The sequence below is a fragment of the Agelaius phoeniceus genome, chromosome 31 (genome assembly GCF_051311805.1).
Source record: "Agelaius phoeniceus isolate bAgePho1 chromosome 31, bAgePho1.hap1, whole genome shotgun sequence".
Taxonomy (NCBI): Eukaryota; Metazoa; Chordata; class Aves; order Passeriformes; family Icteridae; genus Agelaius; species Agelaius phoeniceus.
The window spans coordinates 6,244,226-6,262,184 of record NC_135295.1 but is presented as its reverse complement, the minus strand read 5'-3'; the positions used below and the strand labels follow the sequence as shown (position 1 = coordinate 6,262,184).

Here is a 17,959-nt window from a genome sequence, read left to right as displayed (position 1 = left end):
ACAGACCCGGCACCGGGCACAGCCCCCCCGTGAGAGTCTTAGATGGTGAGGGAGGTTTGGGTATCCCCAGTCTGGCACCTGCAGTGACCCCGAGGGCTCTGGGTGGACTCCGCTCCATGGGTCACCTCCTGTGTGACCAGAGCCCGTCCCCTGCTCTGGGGACATTCCAGAGCATCCCAGTGCTGGCAGACCCTGTTTGTGGAACTGGCGATCCCTGGTGTGCTGTTTGTGAGCCAATATGGGGGTCGTGGTGGCATTGGGACCCGCCAGGTCCCCTTGGTGTAACAGGACCCCCGTGTCCCGCAGCCCCATTGGTGCTGCAGGTGCCGATGCGGGCACTGCTGGAGGGGGACACGGTGACACTGCGCTGCCGGCGCTGGCGGGACAACCCGATCAGCTCAGTGTCCTTCTACCACGAGGAGAAGAAACTGCAGGAGCTCCGCGATAGGACCGAGCTGTCCCTGTCCCCTTTGCACCTGCAACACAGTGGCCGCTACAGTTGCGGGGGCTGGGTGAAATCCACGGTATCACGGGGATGGGAGAAGTCGGCAGCAGTGACAGTGACAGTGCACGGTGAGCACCCCACAGCCCCGACCTCGACACCCTCACAGCCCCTCCCTAGTGACTCGGGCTCACAAATCCCCCCACCTTCTCCTTTCCAGAGCTCTTCTCTGTGCCGGTGCTGGAGGGTCCCCCCGAGCCCACCCTGGGGTCCCCCCTGACTCTCAGCTGCCTCAGCACCCGCAGCCCCCTGCGGCCCCGAGCCCCCCTCCTGCACGTGTTCTACCGGGACGGGCAGGTGGTAGGGGGCCCGCAGGGGTCCCCGCAGCTGCTGGTGCCCACCGTGGGGGTCTCCCACTCGGGGAATTACAGCTGCCAGGTGCACTCTGAGAGGGGGGCCGTGAGGAAGAGCAGCGCCTGGCTCCGCGTCACGGTGCGCAGTGAGTGCGGGGATGGGCACGGGGAGCCCCCACAGCCACCTCGGGTCCCCTGCCTTGGTACCTCCATTACTGCCCAGGTCCCCCCATCCCTCCCTGGGTCCCTTCACCCATCTCTGAGTTAACTCCCTCCCCTCTCTGCTGTTTCCCCACTGTCCCCAAGTCCCACCATACCCTCTCTGGGTCTCCATACCTGCACTGGGATCCTCCCATCTCCCTCTCCATGTGTCCCCTTACTAAACCCCCCATCCTTCCTTGGGGTACCTATCCAAGCCCCCCCCAGCTCTGCACCTCCTCTCCCTCACTGGGCTCTCCCTGCCCCTCTCTGACCTCCCCCAAAGTCCCTTAATATCCCCTGGTGTCACCCCCTCCCGCAGGGGTTCCACTCTCAGGGGTGTCCCTGTCAGCGCAGCCTTGTGCTGAGCTGCACGGCGGCCACAGGCACAGGTCACCTGTCCATTTCCTGGTACCTGGGAGGGCTCAGGGGCACCGCTTGACACTGGCCCCGCCTGGAGCTGCACTACACTGGGGACAAGGGCAACGGCCACTACCAGTGCGGGGACAGCGTGTCCCTCTGAATGTTACTGTCCTCTGGGAGTGGGCCTCTCAGACTGGGGGTGACCCCACCTATGGCACCCCCATCCCACCTCATCAGGTGCCAGCCCTGTCTGTGTCCCTGCAGTGCCCGTGGCCAATGCCACCATCACCCTCAGTCTCCTGTCATATCAAGTGCGTGCAGGTGACCCCGTGACCCTGCACTGCTCGGTGAAAGTGGGCTCAGCCCCTGTCACCTTCACTTGGCTGCACAATGGGCAGGAGGTGGCCCAAGGTCCCCTCCTGGAGCTTGTGGCTGTCGATGTGCGACATTCGGGCACCTACCAGTGCATGGTCACCAACCAGCTGGAGAGGTACCAGGCACTCAGCCCAGAGCTGGCCCTGGAAGTGACAACACAGGAACAGGGCACAGGTAGGGTCACACAGAGTCACATGGGGGGTGCAGAACCCCCGGGGTTCTGGGTCACCCTGATGTGTCCCCCTCTGTCCCCAGCAATGGCTGCATTGGTCTTTGGGTCCCTCCTGTTCCTACTTCTGCTCCTGGCTGTCATCGGAGGCTGGCGCTGGTGGCACCACCTGGGTGGGTGACAATGAGGAGGAATGGGGATCCCAGGGATTGGGGTGAAGCCCCCCTCAGAGTTCAGGGTCCAGAGGGTGGCACCAACAGCTCCTGACTTGGGCGAAGCTGAATCCCCAGAGATCTCAGCTGGGGGTTTTGGGGGATTTGGGGAGGTCCTGCAGGGTTGTGCAGGGATGTTGGGAGTTCCGTCAGGGGTTTGGAGGAGTTTGAGGTCTCAGTGGATTCACGGGGCGATTCAAAGATCTTTAGGGGCTTCAGGGATGCACCAGGCTCCCAGGGGCAGTCAGAGGTCTCAAGGGTGTTCAGGGGCCCTGAGGACTCCACCATCACCCCTCCCCCCTTTCCTTTGCAGCCCTCAGGAAACAGCAGGAAAGGTGAGTGGGAGGCTCCAGGCCTGAACCCCCATTTTATCTTCATTACAACCCCCCACATCCCCACAGACACCCCCTTATCCTTGCAGGGGCCCCCCAGGGCCCTCGGCCCCTCCAGAGGCAGGGGAGGTGCTGTACAGCCAGGTCGTGCGAACCAAGAAGGCAGGGGGTAAGTACAGGTGGGGGGACAGAGACATGTCACCATAGGCGTGTCACCTCCCATCCAGGTTCCCCCAACCAGTGTCTCTTGCAGTGCCCCCCTGTGCCACATCCCCCCACGTGACCAGTGCAGAGCTGCCAGGACCCCATGGGCAACAGCAGGACTCCAGTGACATCTACGAGAACATGCTGTGACACTCTGGGCACTGGGGGCACTGGAGGTCCCTGCCTGAGGGCACCTCCCACTGTGTGTCCTCCCCCCAGTTCCCGTGGATGCCCACCGTGCCATGAGGGGGTGGCCACGAGTGTGGGGTCCCATATGGGGCTGCCCAGAGCTCCCCGTTCCAGTGCTCCCAGTGCTCCCAGTATCCCCAGGAGCTCCCCATTCCATCCCCCAGTGCCAGGAGGCACAGCATCCCTGTCCCTCTTATTGGACCCAAAATGCAGCTTTTTGATTAAACCAGGAGAAATGGTTTTTGTTTTCAGCTCTGCCCTGTTTGGCTCAGGAAGGAGGGACCCAGTCTGGTTGTTGCACAGATCAGTGTGGGATTTGCAGGATTTTTGGGGCTCTGTCTTGGCTTGAAAAGGCAGGTGTCTGTTAAGGAAGGCAGGAACTTCTCTGGAAATGGAAAATATAAACCCCTTCCCTCTGAATTATTAAATTTTTGGAATCAAGGGGCTCTCAGGTAAAGATATGGGAGTAGGAATAACAGTCCTTTAATAGGGAAATGTAAAAATAAAAATAAAAATTGTTATAGATGAATAATGAGATGATTGGGTCTAACAATTAAGGAATGAATATTGTGTGAATATTAAGAGAAGCTTTATTGATGTATAGTTATGTAATTGTGGTTTATTGTTTAGATGTCCTCTGTTCTCCTCACAGTCCCCTTTCCCCATCCTCTGCGTTGTCGCCACTGGACAGCCTGGGTTATTTAGGACAGGTAAAAGGAAGGCATGTACGTGTGCCCCTCCTACAGGGCAGTTGAGAATGAAAAAGCTCGTTGCTACTGGAGGGCACAGCATGACAACACCTGACCCACCAACCAAGTTGCAGAAAAGCAATCTCCACCAATAAACAGCCAAGAAGAGTTGACTGACAGACTTTGGGAGGGGCCAGAGTTGGCTGATGCAATCCCCAGATGTATAAAAGGCGAAGCGCCCATCTCAAAGATGAGTCCCGTGGTAAGCAGCCATGAAGGAGGCTCCCAGGTTTTTCCATATTTAATCCTTTTGTTGTATTTTTGTTAAGATTTAATAAAACTGTTAAAATTTTTTAAGTGAGCAGTTGTTAAAAATAAAAAAATAAAAATTAAAAAGAAATAAAAATTAATAAAAATAAAAATAAAAATAAAAATAAAGCATAGTTATATAAAAGAACACTGACAGAGCTAGAATATGACCCAACACCCTGTGGGTCAGGGTGTTGGCAGCAGTCCCATTCAACGGTGGCTGCAGTCTTCCTGCAGTGACAGGTGTGGTTCTGTTGGAGCAGTGATCCGGTAGAAGGGTGGAGTTTTCCTCTGAAGGTCCAGTGGTGGTGTAGATGGGCCTGGTCTTCCTCTGGGAAGCCAGTGGAGAAGAAAGCTGCTCCTCAAGGAATCCAATGGGAAAACGCTGGCTGTGGTGTTACAAATGTCAGATTATATCCAGGTAGGAATGCTTGGCTCCTCCCCCCAGGGCGGAGCATCTCACAATGGGCTGATATCATTCTATTAGTCCTGCGGTGGGTCCATTAAACAGAAATGGCTCCTGGAGGGAGTTATCTCTGAGTCAGGTGGCAAGGCATTGATGGGCCCATTACAGGAGATAAGGAAAAAAATTATGCCCCTCCTGGTTTCGGCAGCTCTTGAGGATGGGAATAGAATACATCTTTATATTGTAACCTAGGACATAATCCACCCCTTATTCTATTACCATCTATACCCAAACCAATATCCACTTACATATATATGTATATATATATATATATAAAATACAGAATGAAGCTTTACACACAGTTCTCGCTTAAAATTAGGTCTCCTTGTGGTACACAACAGGTTTCTCCATCCTTCTGCATTACCCACCAAGTGTAACCAGGTCCTTGAGCAAGAACAATCCCACGGATGGGTTTGCTTCTGCCTGCGGTGGGATTAATCCAGTCTTTCCTAAAATACCTTCATGTGTATCACAGGGACTTTGTCTCCATCTACTGTGTGCAGGGGTTCAGACTGGGCAGGACCAGCTCGATTGCTGGACCCTCGGGTCTTGAGCATCCAGGTGGCTTTTCCTAAGTTCAATTCCCAGTTTCTTAAAGTTCCCCTGCCAAGTGCCTTCAGGGTAGTCTTAAGTAGTCCATTGCACCATTCAACTTTCCTGGCAGCTGGTGCATGATAAGGAATATGATATATCCATTCAATACCATGTTCCCTGGCCCAGGTTTTTATAAGGCCGTTCTTGAAATGGGTTCTGTTGTCCGACTCAATTCTCTCAGGGGTGCCATGTCTCCACAGGACTTGCTTTTCTAAGCCTAAGATGGTGTTCCAGGCAGTAGCATGAAGCATGGGGTAGGTTTCCAACCATCCTGTGGTGGCTTCTACCATGGTCAGCACGTAGTGCTTGACTTGGCAGGTTTGGGGAAGCGTGATGTAGTCAGTTTACCAGGCTTCCCCATACCTGTACTTCAACCATCACCCACCATGCCACAGAGGCTTCACCTGCTTGGCCTGTTTGATTGCAGTGCAGGTCTCGCAGTTGTGGATGACCTATGAGATGTTGTCCATAGTAAGGTCCACCTGTTGGTCACAAGCCCATCAGTATGTTGCATCTCTTCCCTGATGACCAGATGCATCATGGGCCCAATGAGCTAGGAATGATTCTCTCATGTGCTGCCAGTCTAGATCCACCTGTGATACTTTCACCTTGGCAGCTTGGTCTGCCTGCTCATTGTTGTGATGCTCTTCATTAGCCTGATTCTTGGGTGCGTGGGCATCCACGTGTCGAATCTTCATGGACAGCCTCTCTACTCAGGTGGCAATGTCTTGCCAAATCTCGGTGGCCCAGATGGGTTTCCCTCTGTGCTGCCAGTTGGCCTTTTTCCAGCAATCCAGCCATCCCCACAGAGCATTAGCTACCATCCATGGGGCAGTGGATAGAGCCTCAGCCACTTCTCTCCTTCGGCAATATCCAAAGCCAGATTGATCGCTTTAAGCTCTGCAACCCAACTTGATCCACCTTGTCCCTTGGTAGCTTGTGCAACTTGTCATGTGAGGCTCCATACTGCAGCTTTTCATTTCCGGTTAGTGACTAGAATTCAGCAGGAACCATTAGTGAAGAGGGCATATTATCTGTCAGTCTCTGGTGGCTCATTATATGGTGGGGCTTCTTTGGCACGTGCCACTTGCACCTCTTCTTCTTCAGAAGATAATCCAAAAGTCTCCCCTTCAGACTAGTTTGTTATAATTTCCAGAATCCCAGGATGATTCAGATTTCCAATACGGGCATGCTGAGTGATGAGAGCAATCAATTTGCTCCATGTGGTGTCGGTGGCGTGATGTGTGGAAGGAACCTTTCCTTTAAACATCCACCCCAGCACTGGTAGCCAGGGTGCCAGAAGCAGCTGCGTTTTGGTGCCAATTACTTCTGAGGCAGTTTGAACTCCTTCATAGGCAGCCAAGATTTCCTTTTCTGTGGGACTGTAGTTCGCTTCAGAGCCTTTGTAGCTCTGGCTTCAGAATCCCAGCAGTCAACCTTGAGTCTCACCAGGCACCTTCTGCCAAAGGCTCCAGGACAAACCATGGTTGCCACCCACAGAGTAGAGCACATTCTTCACTTCTGGTCCCATCCTGACTGGGCCAAGGGCTACTGCATGAGCGATCTCCTGCTTGATCTGAATGAAGGCTTGTTGCTGTTTAGGACCCCAGTGGAAATCCATCTTCTTGTGGGTGACCAGGTAGAGAGGGCTCACAATCTGACTGTACGCAGGAATACACTGATCTCTATCACCCCCTGAAGCATCTAAGACTCTCACAGGGAGGCTGAGCCAACTTCCAGGTCTGTCACACATGTAGGTGCCATTCTCAGTGACAGTGAAGTGGTCGCATTCCTCCTGCCCCCAGTGCTGTCCGTCCTTGTACCAGGTGGTGACACAGGAGGTCCCCAAGCCTTGGCAGGTCAGTGTCACCCGGTCCCACAGCGCCGCCGGCCTCCAGGGGGGTTCCACGAGGATCTGGGTGGTCTGGGTGCCTGCTGGTGACAGGGGACACCAGCCTGCCCGGGCCAGCGTGGGGCTGGGGACAGCGGGGTGGGTCCATGGCATCCCCTGAGGACTCACCAGCAAGGCTGAGCAGGAAGGGAGAAGGGACAGGGCTCAGTGAAGGTGGCACTGCAAGGACAGCAGCACCTGGGTGCAGGCTGTGTGGGCTGTCTCCAAACTGTCCCCATGGGGACAGCATTTCTTGTGAGAAAGTGTGTGGGGATGGTCCCCAAAAGATTTGACGAGGTAGATTTGGCACCCCCACGGCTGGAACTCCAATCTCCTGACACGCCCAAAGCCATTTCCCAGTGCATTTAGAGTCACAGTCCTCACCTCCCCTCTCCTTCCCTGAGCTTTTCTCAGTGCTGGTGCTGCAGGGTCCCCCCAAGCCCACCAAGGGATCCCCCCTGACTCTCAGCTGCCTCAGCACCCGCAGCTCCCTGTGGCCCCGAGCCCCCCTCCTGCAAGTGTTCTACCGGGATGGGCAGGTGGTGAGGGGCCCGCAGGGGTCCCCGCAGCTGCTGGTGCCTGCCGTGGGGGTCTCCCATTCAGATAATTACAGCTGCCAGGTGCGCTCCGAGGGCGGGGCCGTGCAGAGGAGCAGTGCCCGTCACGGTGTGCAGTGAGTGCGGGGATGGACATGGGGAGCCCCCACAAACTCCTTGGCTCCCCAGCCCTGCCTGGGGACCCCCAGCCCTCCCTGACACCTGCTCTGGGGTACCCAGCCTTTCCCAGATATCTCCCTGGCTCCGCCCCCTCCTTTCTCAGGTCCCTCCCTGGGTCCCCGAGCCCTACATGGGTACCCCCATCCTTCCCTGGCACCTTTTCGGTGTCCTGCCATCACTGGCCCGGGTCGCTCCCCAGGTCCCTCCATTCCTGGCTCCTGTCCCCCCATTCCTCACTGGGGCCCCTGACCCCTCCCTGCATCCCCCCACCCCTCTGTGAGGTCCCCGCACATTCCCCAGCTCCCACCATCCCCTCCCTGGGTCCCCATACCCTCCCTGGTGTTGCCCACCTCCCTCTCCAGGTGTTCCCTCCCTGACCCCCCCCCCCCCATCCCCCCTGATTCCAAGCCCCCTCTATCTCTGTGCCCCGTCTCCCTCCCTGGGGTCCCGCTGCCCATCCCCAAACCCCCGGGTCCCTCACTGTTCCCTGCTGTCCCCCACTCTTGCAGGGGTCCCTCCCTCAGGGGTGTCTCTGTCAGCAAAGCTCCCCGGGCACAGGTGCCACTTGGGGACCCCATAGTGCTGAGCTGTGTGTTTGCCATGGGGACAGGTCCCCTGTCCTTCTCCTGGCATCAGGAGGGCTCGGGGTCACCGCTGTGCACCAACTCCCACCTGGAGCTGAGCCAGGCTGGGGACAATGACAGCGGCCAGTACCGGTGCCGGGTCAGAGATGGGGACAGTGTGGCTGAGAGTGACCCCCTGAATGTCACCGTCCTGGGTGAGCGGGACCCTCAGGCTGGGGGTGACCCCACCCATGGCACCCCCATCCCACCTCGCCCAGTGCCAGCCCTGTCTCTGTCCCTGCAGTGCCCATTGCCAATGCCACCATCACCCCCAGTCCCCTGTCACACCAGGTGCGTGCAGGTGACCTCGTGACCCTGCACTGCTTGGTGCAGGTAGGCTCAGCCCCTGTCACCTTCACCTGGCTGTGTGACCACCAGGAGGTGGCCCAAGGTCCCCTCCTGGAGCTCGGGGCTGTCGATGTGGGACATTGGGGCACCTACCAGTGCGTGGCCACCAACCAGCTGGGACAGGACGGGCACCACGTGTTCTGAGCACTCAGCGCAGAGGTGGCCCTGGAGGTGACACCTTGGTCACCCTGTGTCACAGGTGGGGTCACACGGGGTCACCAGAGAGCACAGGGCCCCGGGCGTGAAGGGTGACCCTGATGTGTACCCCTCTGTTTCTTGAAGTGGCCGCAGGGGTCAGTGGGACCCTTTTGTTCCTGTTCCTGCTTGTGGGTGTGATTGTGGCCTGGCACCAGTGGCACCGTGTGGGTGGGTGACAATGGGGGACAGGGGGTCCCATGGAGCTGTAGAGGCCCCCAGAGTTGGGGAGCGATAGGGCAGCACCCACAACCCCAGAAATGTGAAATTGGCAGGGGGTCCTGTAGGGTTTGGGTAGTTGCTGGAGGGTCCTGCAGGGATGTTGGTGGTTCATCCAGGGGCCCTGGGGGTGTTTGGGGGGGTCTCTGTCCAGCTGGATTTGGGTTCTTGAGGCTGACTTGGTTGGGGCCACTGGAGAGGTTCACAGATTCTGGGGGGCTTCAGGGATGCTTGGACATGCCATGGGGATTCACCAATCCTGTGATGGGTCAGGGCCCTGGGGACTGCACAGTCACACAGTCACTCCTCCCCTCTTTCCATTGTAGCTGCCAGGAAGCACCAGGAAAGGTGAGTGGGGAGCGAGCTCGAACCACACTCTCCCCTTTTAGCCCAAACCCCCAAGACCTCCCCTTCCCGCCCCCCCCCCCCCCCCATCCCCTTTATTCCCTCAGGGCCCCCCTGGATCCCCCGGCCCCCCCCAGAGGAGGGGGAGGTGCTGTACACCCACGTTGTGGTCACCAAGAGGGCAGGGGGTGAGTACGGGGGGGACACACACAGAGGGACACGTCACCCACGAGTCTCACCCCACCCACATCCCACAGCCCGTGTCTCTCGCAGCGTCCCCCTGTGCCACCACCCTCCAGGATCCCCAGGTGACCTACGCGGAGCTGCGAGGACCCCAGGGGCGACCGCGGGAACCCGGTGACATCTACGGGAATGTGCTGTGACACTGGGGGGAACTGGGGGCACTGGGGGTCCCCACCCATGGGCACCCACTCGTGTGTGTGCTGCCACTAAAAACTGCCCCAATCCCTCCCTGCAGGGGCACAAAGATGCCAAAGAGCTGAGAGAACAATTTCCTGAAACAGCAATGAGAGTGAATAAAACCAAGAGCAACAGCAACTAGGTTCAGAGTCCAAAGGCCTTCCAGGGAAAACCCCCATAAAGAACAAAGCCCAGACATTTCCCCCAGCCCATTCCCTCCACCAGAGGAACCTGGCAGGGCCCTGGACCTTCCTTGCTCTGATAGCCAATGTGGCCTTCAGGAGGCTCTGGATTCTCTTGTCCCCTGTCCTACACCCCTCCTCTGCCCTGTTCCCCACACAAGGATGTCACAAAGGCCCTGTGGGGATTCCAGAGCCTCCCCCTTTGCCAGAGCAGTTGGGATCAGGCCATGGAAGAGGGTGGGGTGACAGAGACAGGAAAAGTTTGATGTCTGGCGACATTTAGGACTACTTGAGTGTGGCAGTGGTGGGTCAGGCCTTAGTTTTGCTAGAGACAGGTAAGGTATGTCTGTCCATCAGTCTGTCAGCCATGGCACACAGCAACAGTGTGACGCTCTGTCAAAGCCAGCTCCTGAGTGGCCGAGTAACCAGAAGTGCCACCTGGGGAGAGGGGCCTTCGTGGCCCAGCTAGCTTAAAAGGCAGAGCATGAGGTGGCCGAGTCCATAAACCTGTCATCTCTTTTGTTTTCTGGCCCATCCATGCTGGAACCCAGGAGTTTCCAACCCATTTAAATGAGAAATATCTGCCAAGGAATGTGGGAACGTTCCTGGAATGGAAAGAAGACCCATCTCTAAGATTTTTTTTAATTTCAAAAATGATGGAGTTTCCAGGCAGAAGTGTAGGAAAAGGAATAAGAGCTCTTTACTAGGAAATTTATAAACCAGAACAGAACAAACAACACAAACCCAGAACTTTCCCTCCCGCTCAGCGCTGTTGGTTTTTGTGGCAGTTATAACCGCGGCCAGCAGGGGCCGCTGCAGGGAGCACTCCCGGCCAGCAGGGGGCGCCCCGCTCCAGCTCCATCCCCTCAGGGGCCATGGCGGCCTCGGGCGGGAGGGAGGAGGGCAAATCGCTCCTTTTGCAAACTCACGGCCGCCAATCGGTCCCGGCACCACCGCCGGCAGCGGGCAGAAGCCGCCAAGGCAGCAGGTTGGATCCCAGTGCCCAGCGGCAGTGTAGCAGTGTCCCGGGGCCAGGCACACGCCCTGCACAACACCCGCAACTGCTCTCCATGATCCCGAATGGAAGGAAGGCAGCGCCTGACCCCAGGCAGGTCTCAGGCCCACAGCAGCACCTCTGGTGGCTTTAAACCACAATTCCTGCAAACCCTCAGCCTTTCACTCCAGTGTGGAGGACAGGGATGGAGCGGCTTTGGGGACACCTGGAATCCATACAGGGTCACTCCCCAGAGTTCCACCATGGCCGTGCAGCAGCGCCCCTGCTTGGTATTACCACACTTTTCCTTCTTATCTGGTGGCCAGATCCTGAACCCAAACGTTCTTTCCTTGATGTCCCAGAAGGCTGCAGGTTTTGTCCAAGAAGCAGGGTGCAGGTCAGGTTGTTGAGCTGAGTGTTGTGGGTTGTGCAGTAGTTTTGTGGTTCTCTCAGTCCCACACCATGCAGAACAAATGATCAATTGCTGCACTTTGGACTGGTTCTCCCACAGCTGCCCCTGCAGGGGCAGTTTCCAGCCAGCCCTGCTCTGAAAACCATCAAAGGCCCTCGCAGACCCACTGCTTGGGCTCCCTTTGGGTTTTGTGCTTCTTGCAGGGCTGAGCAAACCACAGCCAGGCCCTTTCCCCCACAGAATTCTCACCTCTGAAGCAACTCCACAGACCCAGAGCCCCTTGGAATCTGTCTGGAGTGACCCCCAGGCCACTGGCACCTTGTGGGGGCTGTGCTGGTCCCTTGGTCACCTCAAAATCTGAAGCACCCAGGGAAGGAGCTGAGACCTATGGGTCCATCCAGCCACTGCCCTTCCCTTGGACCCACATTTCCCTGGAAATCAAACCATGAGAGCTCCATTCCTTAGGTCCCGCCTTGCCTGGGACTCCCATCCCAGTACTGCCATTCCCCAGGATCTCCACAGCGCAGGACCCCAAGGAACCCTCTCCTGTTCATTTCATCCCCTGAAATTCTCCTTCCCCAAGAAACTTGATTCTCCCAGGACCCAAATTCCTACAGGAACTCCCATTCCCCCAGTATCTTCATCCCATGACTCCAAATTCCTGGAGCCCATGTTCCCCTGGGACTCCCATACCTGAGTTCCCTGTGCGCCGGGCACCCCCATTAGCATGGCACCCCCATCCCCAGTGACTCCCCCTCCTCAGGACCCCCATTCCCACAGATCCCATCCCTGGGATCCCCCATTCCCCAGACACCCTTTGCTGGCTCCCCAAACCCCCTGAGCCCCCCACTCCTGGTAACCCCAGGTCCCACCATGTCCCACCCAGCCTTGTCCGCATCCTGTCCCCACCCTGCTCACAGCCTGACCCCAGCTTGTGGCCACCCTGCCCCCACGAGGTGCCACCTACGCATGCAGATGAGACCTGACCTCGCTTCCTTCCCCTGTGGCCAAAGAGCCACCACCCAGGGGACAGCCACCCCAAGCAGTGAGTGACAGCCAGTGCACATGGCTGGGGACATTGGGATGGCCGGGAAGGTGGCGCTGCTCCTGTGGGGTGAGTGCCCCGGGCACGGGCCTGACACCCCGGGGATGTGGAGAGGAGAGGGCACAGGAGGAATGCAGGGTCCCCTGAGGTCCCCAATGCCAGCAGTTCCAGTCCATGTTACCCACAGTGGACCTTGGTGTGACTGTGACTGATGTAGGGTGGCTTTGGGGACAGGAACAGGAGACAGGAATTTGGGGGGGAGGGGGATGTGGGGACGGGAATGCGGGGACTGGAACCTTTGGGCTCAGGTAGCTCTGAGGATAGGGACACGGGAACTGGGATGCAGGGACTGAAGGAGACAAGAACCGTGAGGATGTGGCCATGGGGATGGGATCATGGGGATGGGATCATGAGCCGGTGGGGGCGACCTGAGCCAGCATGGGCTGTGTCCGTGGTGTCCTCATGCCCAGGGTGTCCACAGTGTCCCTGTTCCCAAGGTGTCTGTGCCACACGAATGTGGTGCATAGGTGGCTGTCACACAGACATGTCCCCTGCCTCTCCAGATCTTTTGGGGACCACCCCCACACACTTTCCCACAAGAACTACTGTCCCCATGGGGACAGTTTAGGAACAGTCCCCACACCCTGTACCCCTGTGCTGCTATTCCTGTGGTGCCACCCCCATCCAGCCCTGTCCCTCTCCCTTCCAGCCCAGACCCTTGGCCTTGCTGGTGAGTCCTCAGGGGATGCCATGGCCCCACCCTGCTGTCCCCAGCCCCACGCTGGCCCTGGCAGGCTGGTGTCCCCTGTCACCCACAGGTGTCCAGTCCACCCAGCTCCTGGTGGAGCCCCCCTGGCGGCCGGTAGTGCTGTGGGACCGGGTGACCCTGACTTGCCAGGGCTTGGGGACCGATGGTGCCACTACCTGGTACAAGGACGGGCAGCGCTGGGGGCAGGAGCAATGCGACAACGTCAGTGTCACCGGGAGTGTCACCTACATGTGTGAGAGACCCGACACCAGGTGCAGCCCCCCCATGACAATCTTAAATGGTGAGGGGGTTTTGAGTGTCCCCACGCTGGTACCTGCGGGGACCCTGATGGCTCTGGTTGGGCTCTGCTCAATGGATCACCTTCTGGTGTGACCAGAGCCCGTCCTCTGCTCTGGGGACATCCCAGAGCATCTCACAGCGGGGAAAATTCTCCCTCACAATGGGTGGCTCCTGGTGCCTCCCAGTGCCACCATGACCCTTCTCATGGCCCTGGTGTGAAAGGTCCCCTCTTCCCTCAGACTGGCTGGTGCTGCAGGAGCCAGCGCAGGCATTGCTGGTGGGGAACACGGTGACACTGCACTGCTGGAGGAGGCAGAACAAAGTGCTCAAGGCTGTGTACTTCTACCGTGAAGAGATGTATCTGAGGGGGCCCCAGGACTGGACCAAGCTGTCCCTGAAGCTGCACCACAGCGGCCGCTACCTCTGCGGGGGCCAGGTGGTGTCACAGTGGAGAGAGTCAGAGCAGGTGACAGTGACAGTGCACAGTGAGTGCAAGGATGGGGACAGGGAAACCCGACATCCTCAGAGGGTTTCCCCAGCACTGCCTGAGTCCTTCATCCCTCCCTTTACTCCTCCCTGAGTCACACAAAATTTCCCAAGTCCCTCTTGGTTTCCCCCATGACTGCCCAGTTCCCCCTGCACATCCCTCATCCCTCTCTTTGTCCTCCCCATTCCTCCCAGGATTCCTCACCCCTTCCAAGGTCCCTGCTCCACCCTCTAGTCTCCCTTCCTTCCCTGGGTCCTCCTGCCCATATTCAAACCCCAAATAGTTCCCTGAGTCTCCTCAGTCTCCCTCATGGTTCCCCATCCCTGCCTGGGTCTCTCCACCTTTCCACGGGCTCTTGCCATTGTCCCCAGGTCCCAACATGCCTCCCAGGGTCCCCTTCTGCTCACTGGGATCTTCTCTGCTCCCCTGCAAACACCTTCTTTCCCCTCCCTTGGCCCCCACCCCTCCTGGGTCCCCAATCCCTCCTGTGTCCCCTGCAGGGGTCCCGCTCTCGGGGTGTCCCTGTGAGTGCATCCCCCTGGGGGACAGGTGGCACTTGGGGACCGCCTGGTGCTGAGCTGTGCTGTGGCCATGAGGACAGGTCCCCTGTCCTTCTCCTGACACCGGGAGGGCTCGGGGGCACTGCTGGGCACCAGCCCCCGCCTGGAATTGCACCACGTTGGGGACAATGACAGCAGCCAGTACCAGTGACGGGTCAGTGACGGGGACAGAGTGGCCGAGAGTGACCCCCTGAATGTCACCGTCCTGGGTGAGCAGAAACTTTGGGCTGGGGGGGACCCCACCCACAGCACCCCCATCCCACCTTGACCAGTGCCAGCCCTGTCTGTGTGGCAATATTATATCTGAGAACTGTTTATTGATAAAGGAGGGTAAGTGTTCTTACTGAAGGGGTAGAGAAGGGAGTAGAAAGGGAAAAGGATAGAGAGAGAAACAGAAGACAGGGACAGCATTAACCCAAGAAGCCCGGGCGCTCTGTGGGCATCAGCTCGGCAGATGGAGTGTGTGTGCTGCAAGCCAGGGTGAGCCCACATGGCATTTGTGAGTGGCTGGGCGTGATTTCCAAGGACGGCCCCTGCGTGTCTCTGGCATTGCGAGCGATGGCTGCAGGGGCTGCTGCGGGCTGGCTGCGGGCTGGTGCTGGGCACTGGTGGCTCTGGGCTGGATGCTGCGGGCTGGGGCTGCCGTGGGCAGGTGCAGCAGGCTCGGGGCTGTGGGCAGCGTGGGAAACGCGGCAGAGGCGGCGGGTGGGTGCAGGCAGCATCCGCTCCATCGGGGAAGCAATGAAGGAACGTCCAGGAGGAGCAGGAATGAGCTGTCTCGGGGAAGCAGCGAAGCAGGGAAGAACGGCCGCGGTCAGGGAAGAAGGATCACTGGGAGGAAAAGGTGAGGGGGGGGGGGGGGAGTATCAGTGATACTTTTGCCCAACGTCCGGGAGGAATGATCCATCTGAGTCTATCTTTTCAGAAGGCTAATTAAGTACTTTATTATACTATATTCTTCTATATCATATTACATCTAAACTGAATCTGCCAAGCACTCAACTGCACTCCACTGCACACAATCTCATGACTGTCAGCTGACAGTCCTGACACACGCACATCTGGATTCAATTGGTCAGTGAATCAAAACACTCACACCAGAATCCAATTACCAATTCCCTTCAGGTAAACAATCTTCCACAATGCATTCCACTTGTGAAAAACACAGGAGCAGAAAATGAGATAAAAATTGTTTGGATGATTCTTTGCTTCTCTCCCTGCTTCTCCCAGGTTCAGAGAATGTGAATCCCACAGGGGAGGAGGGCCAAACTGACCCCTCCAAGCAAGCCCCTGATCCCTCCAAGAAACCCAAAGCAAAACGCTCCTTGTGTCACAGTTTGCTGCTTTGATTTGCAAAGGCTCCTCCCACAGCCCGATTTCTCAGGCATTTTTTCATAGACATTTTTCCCGGGCATCTGTCCCACCAGCCAGTGTGGGTCACTCACAGCCAGATCACTGAAGCTTTCTCTCCCCTGATTCTCTGTTGCCTGAAGCCTCACCATGGACAGGGTTCCCAGCACATGTACATCCACAGAGTCATTTTTCACCTCATGTATAGCATATGTTGAGACATAAATCAAAATCAGATTTGTTCCTCTTAACCCCAGAGTGCTTAGTGGCTCTGCAATCCCCCTCCCAGTGCTCCCACTAAGGTGGCTTACTGGTGCCTGTCCCAGTTCCAAGGGGGCACAGGACCTGGTTCCCTGTTCCTGGGACAAAAATGCCACTCTTTGGTTACATGGGCAGAAATGGTGTTTCTTTGTTCAGCTCTGTCAAGGAAACTGAACAAGGTGGGAACCTCCCTTGGAATGGAAAATACTACCCCCTTCTCTCTGACCTATTATAACTTTGAAATTATGGTGCTTTTCGGAAAAGGTGTGGGAAGAGGAATACAATTCTTTACTGGTATGTGTTGTGGGAAACAAGTAAATGGAAGCTGACTTTCACTGGATATTATATGCGTTGATATTACATTATTGATTATATTGTTGATTAAATATTGTGATGTTGTTGGGACAGTGATGTGTATTGTGGAGTGGCTGATGTTGTTGGGGTGCCCATCCAAGGGTGGGGCCCAGCCATGGCCCAGCCCCACTGCACAGGGATGGCCATTGCCCAGCCCTGCTCTGCCCAGCCCCAGGTGGCAGCCAGCACCTGAGGGTCCCCCCTGCCCCCTTGGCTTTGATTCTGGCAGCTTTAGAGCTGCTGCAGAGGTGAGAATTCTGTGGGGGAAAAGGCCTGGCTGGAAACTCCCCTGTGCAGGGGCAGCTGAGAGGGAACCAGTCCGGAAATGCAGCAATTGATCATTTTGTCCCTGTCCCCAAGGGTCTGGGAGAGCCCCAGAACTCCTACAAATCCCACAACACTCAGCTCAACAACCTGACCTGGACCCTCCTCCTCCTCCTCCCTGCCTTTCCATGGATGGACAGTGGCCGGATACCCTGCACCCACCACAGCCGCTCTCTCACTGCCCTCTGCACTTGGATGGGGAGAAAAAACAGCAAAAGTTTTCTGGCTTGAGACAAGGATCAGAAGTGATCACTCATCAAATCCTGTTGCAGGTAAAACTGCCTCGGAATTAGAGATATGAATTGAATTTATTGCTGACAAAATCAGAGCAGGATAAGGAGAAAAATAAATCCTTCAATACACCTTCCTCCTGTTATGAATAACTGTGTAGTCATTGGCTTTCTCTATTATATTGGTATTCCCCAATTGTTTTGATATAATACAGTTTGTAATCTATTTTTAACTGCTTCTTGATATACTACTATTTGTCAGCTTATTACTCTAATCTCTGTGTACAATATATATTTTAGTGTGATAAATATATTATTGTTTAGGCTCTCACAAAAGATCAAGATAGAGACAATGTGCTGTGCATTATAACATTAACTATGGCAGAAGTAGCTAATGCCTTTATTTGTGTGACTAAGTGACAATGGTGAGAATAACTCAGATAATTTTGTGAAATAGCTAATGTTGATTTAATGTTCTGGCAGAGAATCTCATCTGTATGAGAAGAACACATTGAAAAGTAGCAAGTGAATAAACATCAAAAGAGAGAATGCAAAGAGGAATTTACCACTGACCCTTTGATTATCAAGAACTGTCAAACCACAGAACAGGGGGGCCTTGTAAGGACATAAAATATTTAAATTTAATCTGCAGTATGGCATGGACTTTATGAAAATGAATCAAGGGTCAAACCGAGCAAAAGAGAAACTTTTGCTGTTTTTTCTGGGAACATGTGAACTGGAAAGAATGTTTGAATATGTGTAACTGTCCTGGGTATGTATTTAACCAACACAATGAAAAGGTATGTAAGAAGAATTGCTGTAGTTAACCCTGTGCCTCTGGCAGTTGCCAAGCACCCAGCCTGCTGTTTACTCTCCCTTTTATTTCTTATTAAGCATTTACAAATTTTAAAGTGTGAGCTTTGCTTCTCACACAGTTTAAGCAAAAGCGTCATTTTGTGTACAATACAAGGGAAAAATGTCGTGTACTCCCCCAACACTGGGAGGGGGAAGGAGGAGCCCCGTGGGGTGCAGTGAAGAGGAAGAAGGGACCCCAGAGAGA

At 56.0% G+C, this 17,959-nt stretch overlaps 1 protein-coding gene and 1 long non-coding RNA gene across 2 annotated transcripts; both read left to right on the top strand.

Moving 5' to 3' along the window:
• Nucleotides 1–326: 326 nt before the first annotated feature.
• Nucleotides 327–2,081, top strand: LOC129133545 (Fc receptor-like protein 6). Its single transcript, XM_077191937.1, has 4 exons — nucleotides 327–573; nucleotides 663–941; nucleotides 1,621–1,905; nucleotides 1,987–2,081. The coding sequence occupies exons 1-4, from the start codon at nucleotides 330–332 to the stop codon at nucleotides 2,079–2,081; spliced, it is 903 nt and encodes a 300-aa protein (XP_077048052.1). The 5' UTR covers nucleotides 327–329.
• Nucleotides 2,082–14,977: 12,896 nt separating this feature from the next.
• LOC143696259 (uncharacterized) lies at nucleotides 14,978–17,653 on the top strand. Its single transcript, XR_013185697.1, has 3 exons — nucleotides 14,978–15,224; nucleotides 16,706–16,941; nucleotides 17,383–17,653. It is a non-coding gene; the product is annotated as an uncharacterized LOC143696259 (long non-coding RNA).
• Nucleotides 17,654–17,959: the final 306 nt, after the last annotated feature.

Coding starts and splice junctions, on each gene's coding strand:
- LOC129133545 (XM_077191937.1), top strand. CDS start 330: ATGCGGGCACTGCTGGAGGGGGACACGGTGACACTGCGCTGCCGGCGC. Junction 574..662: donor AGTGACAGTGACAGTGCACG/GTGAGCACCCCA, acceptor TCTCCTTTCCAG/AGCTCTTCTCTGTGCCGGTG. Junction 1,906..1,986: donor AACACAGGAACAGGGCACAG/GTAGGGTCACAC, acceptor CTCTGTCCCCAG/CAATGGCTGCATTGGTCTTT.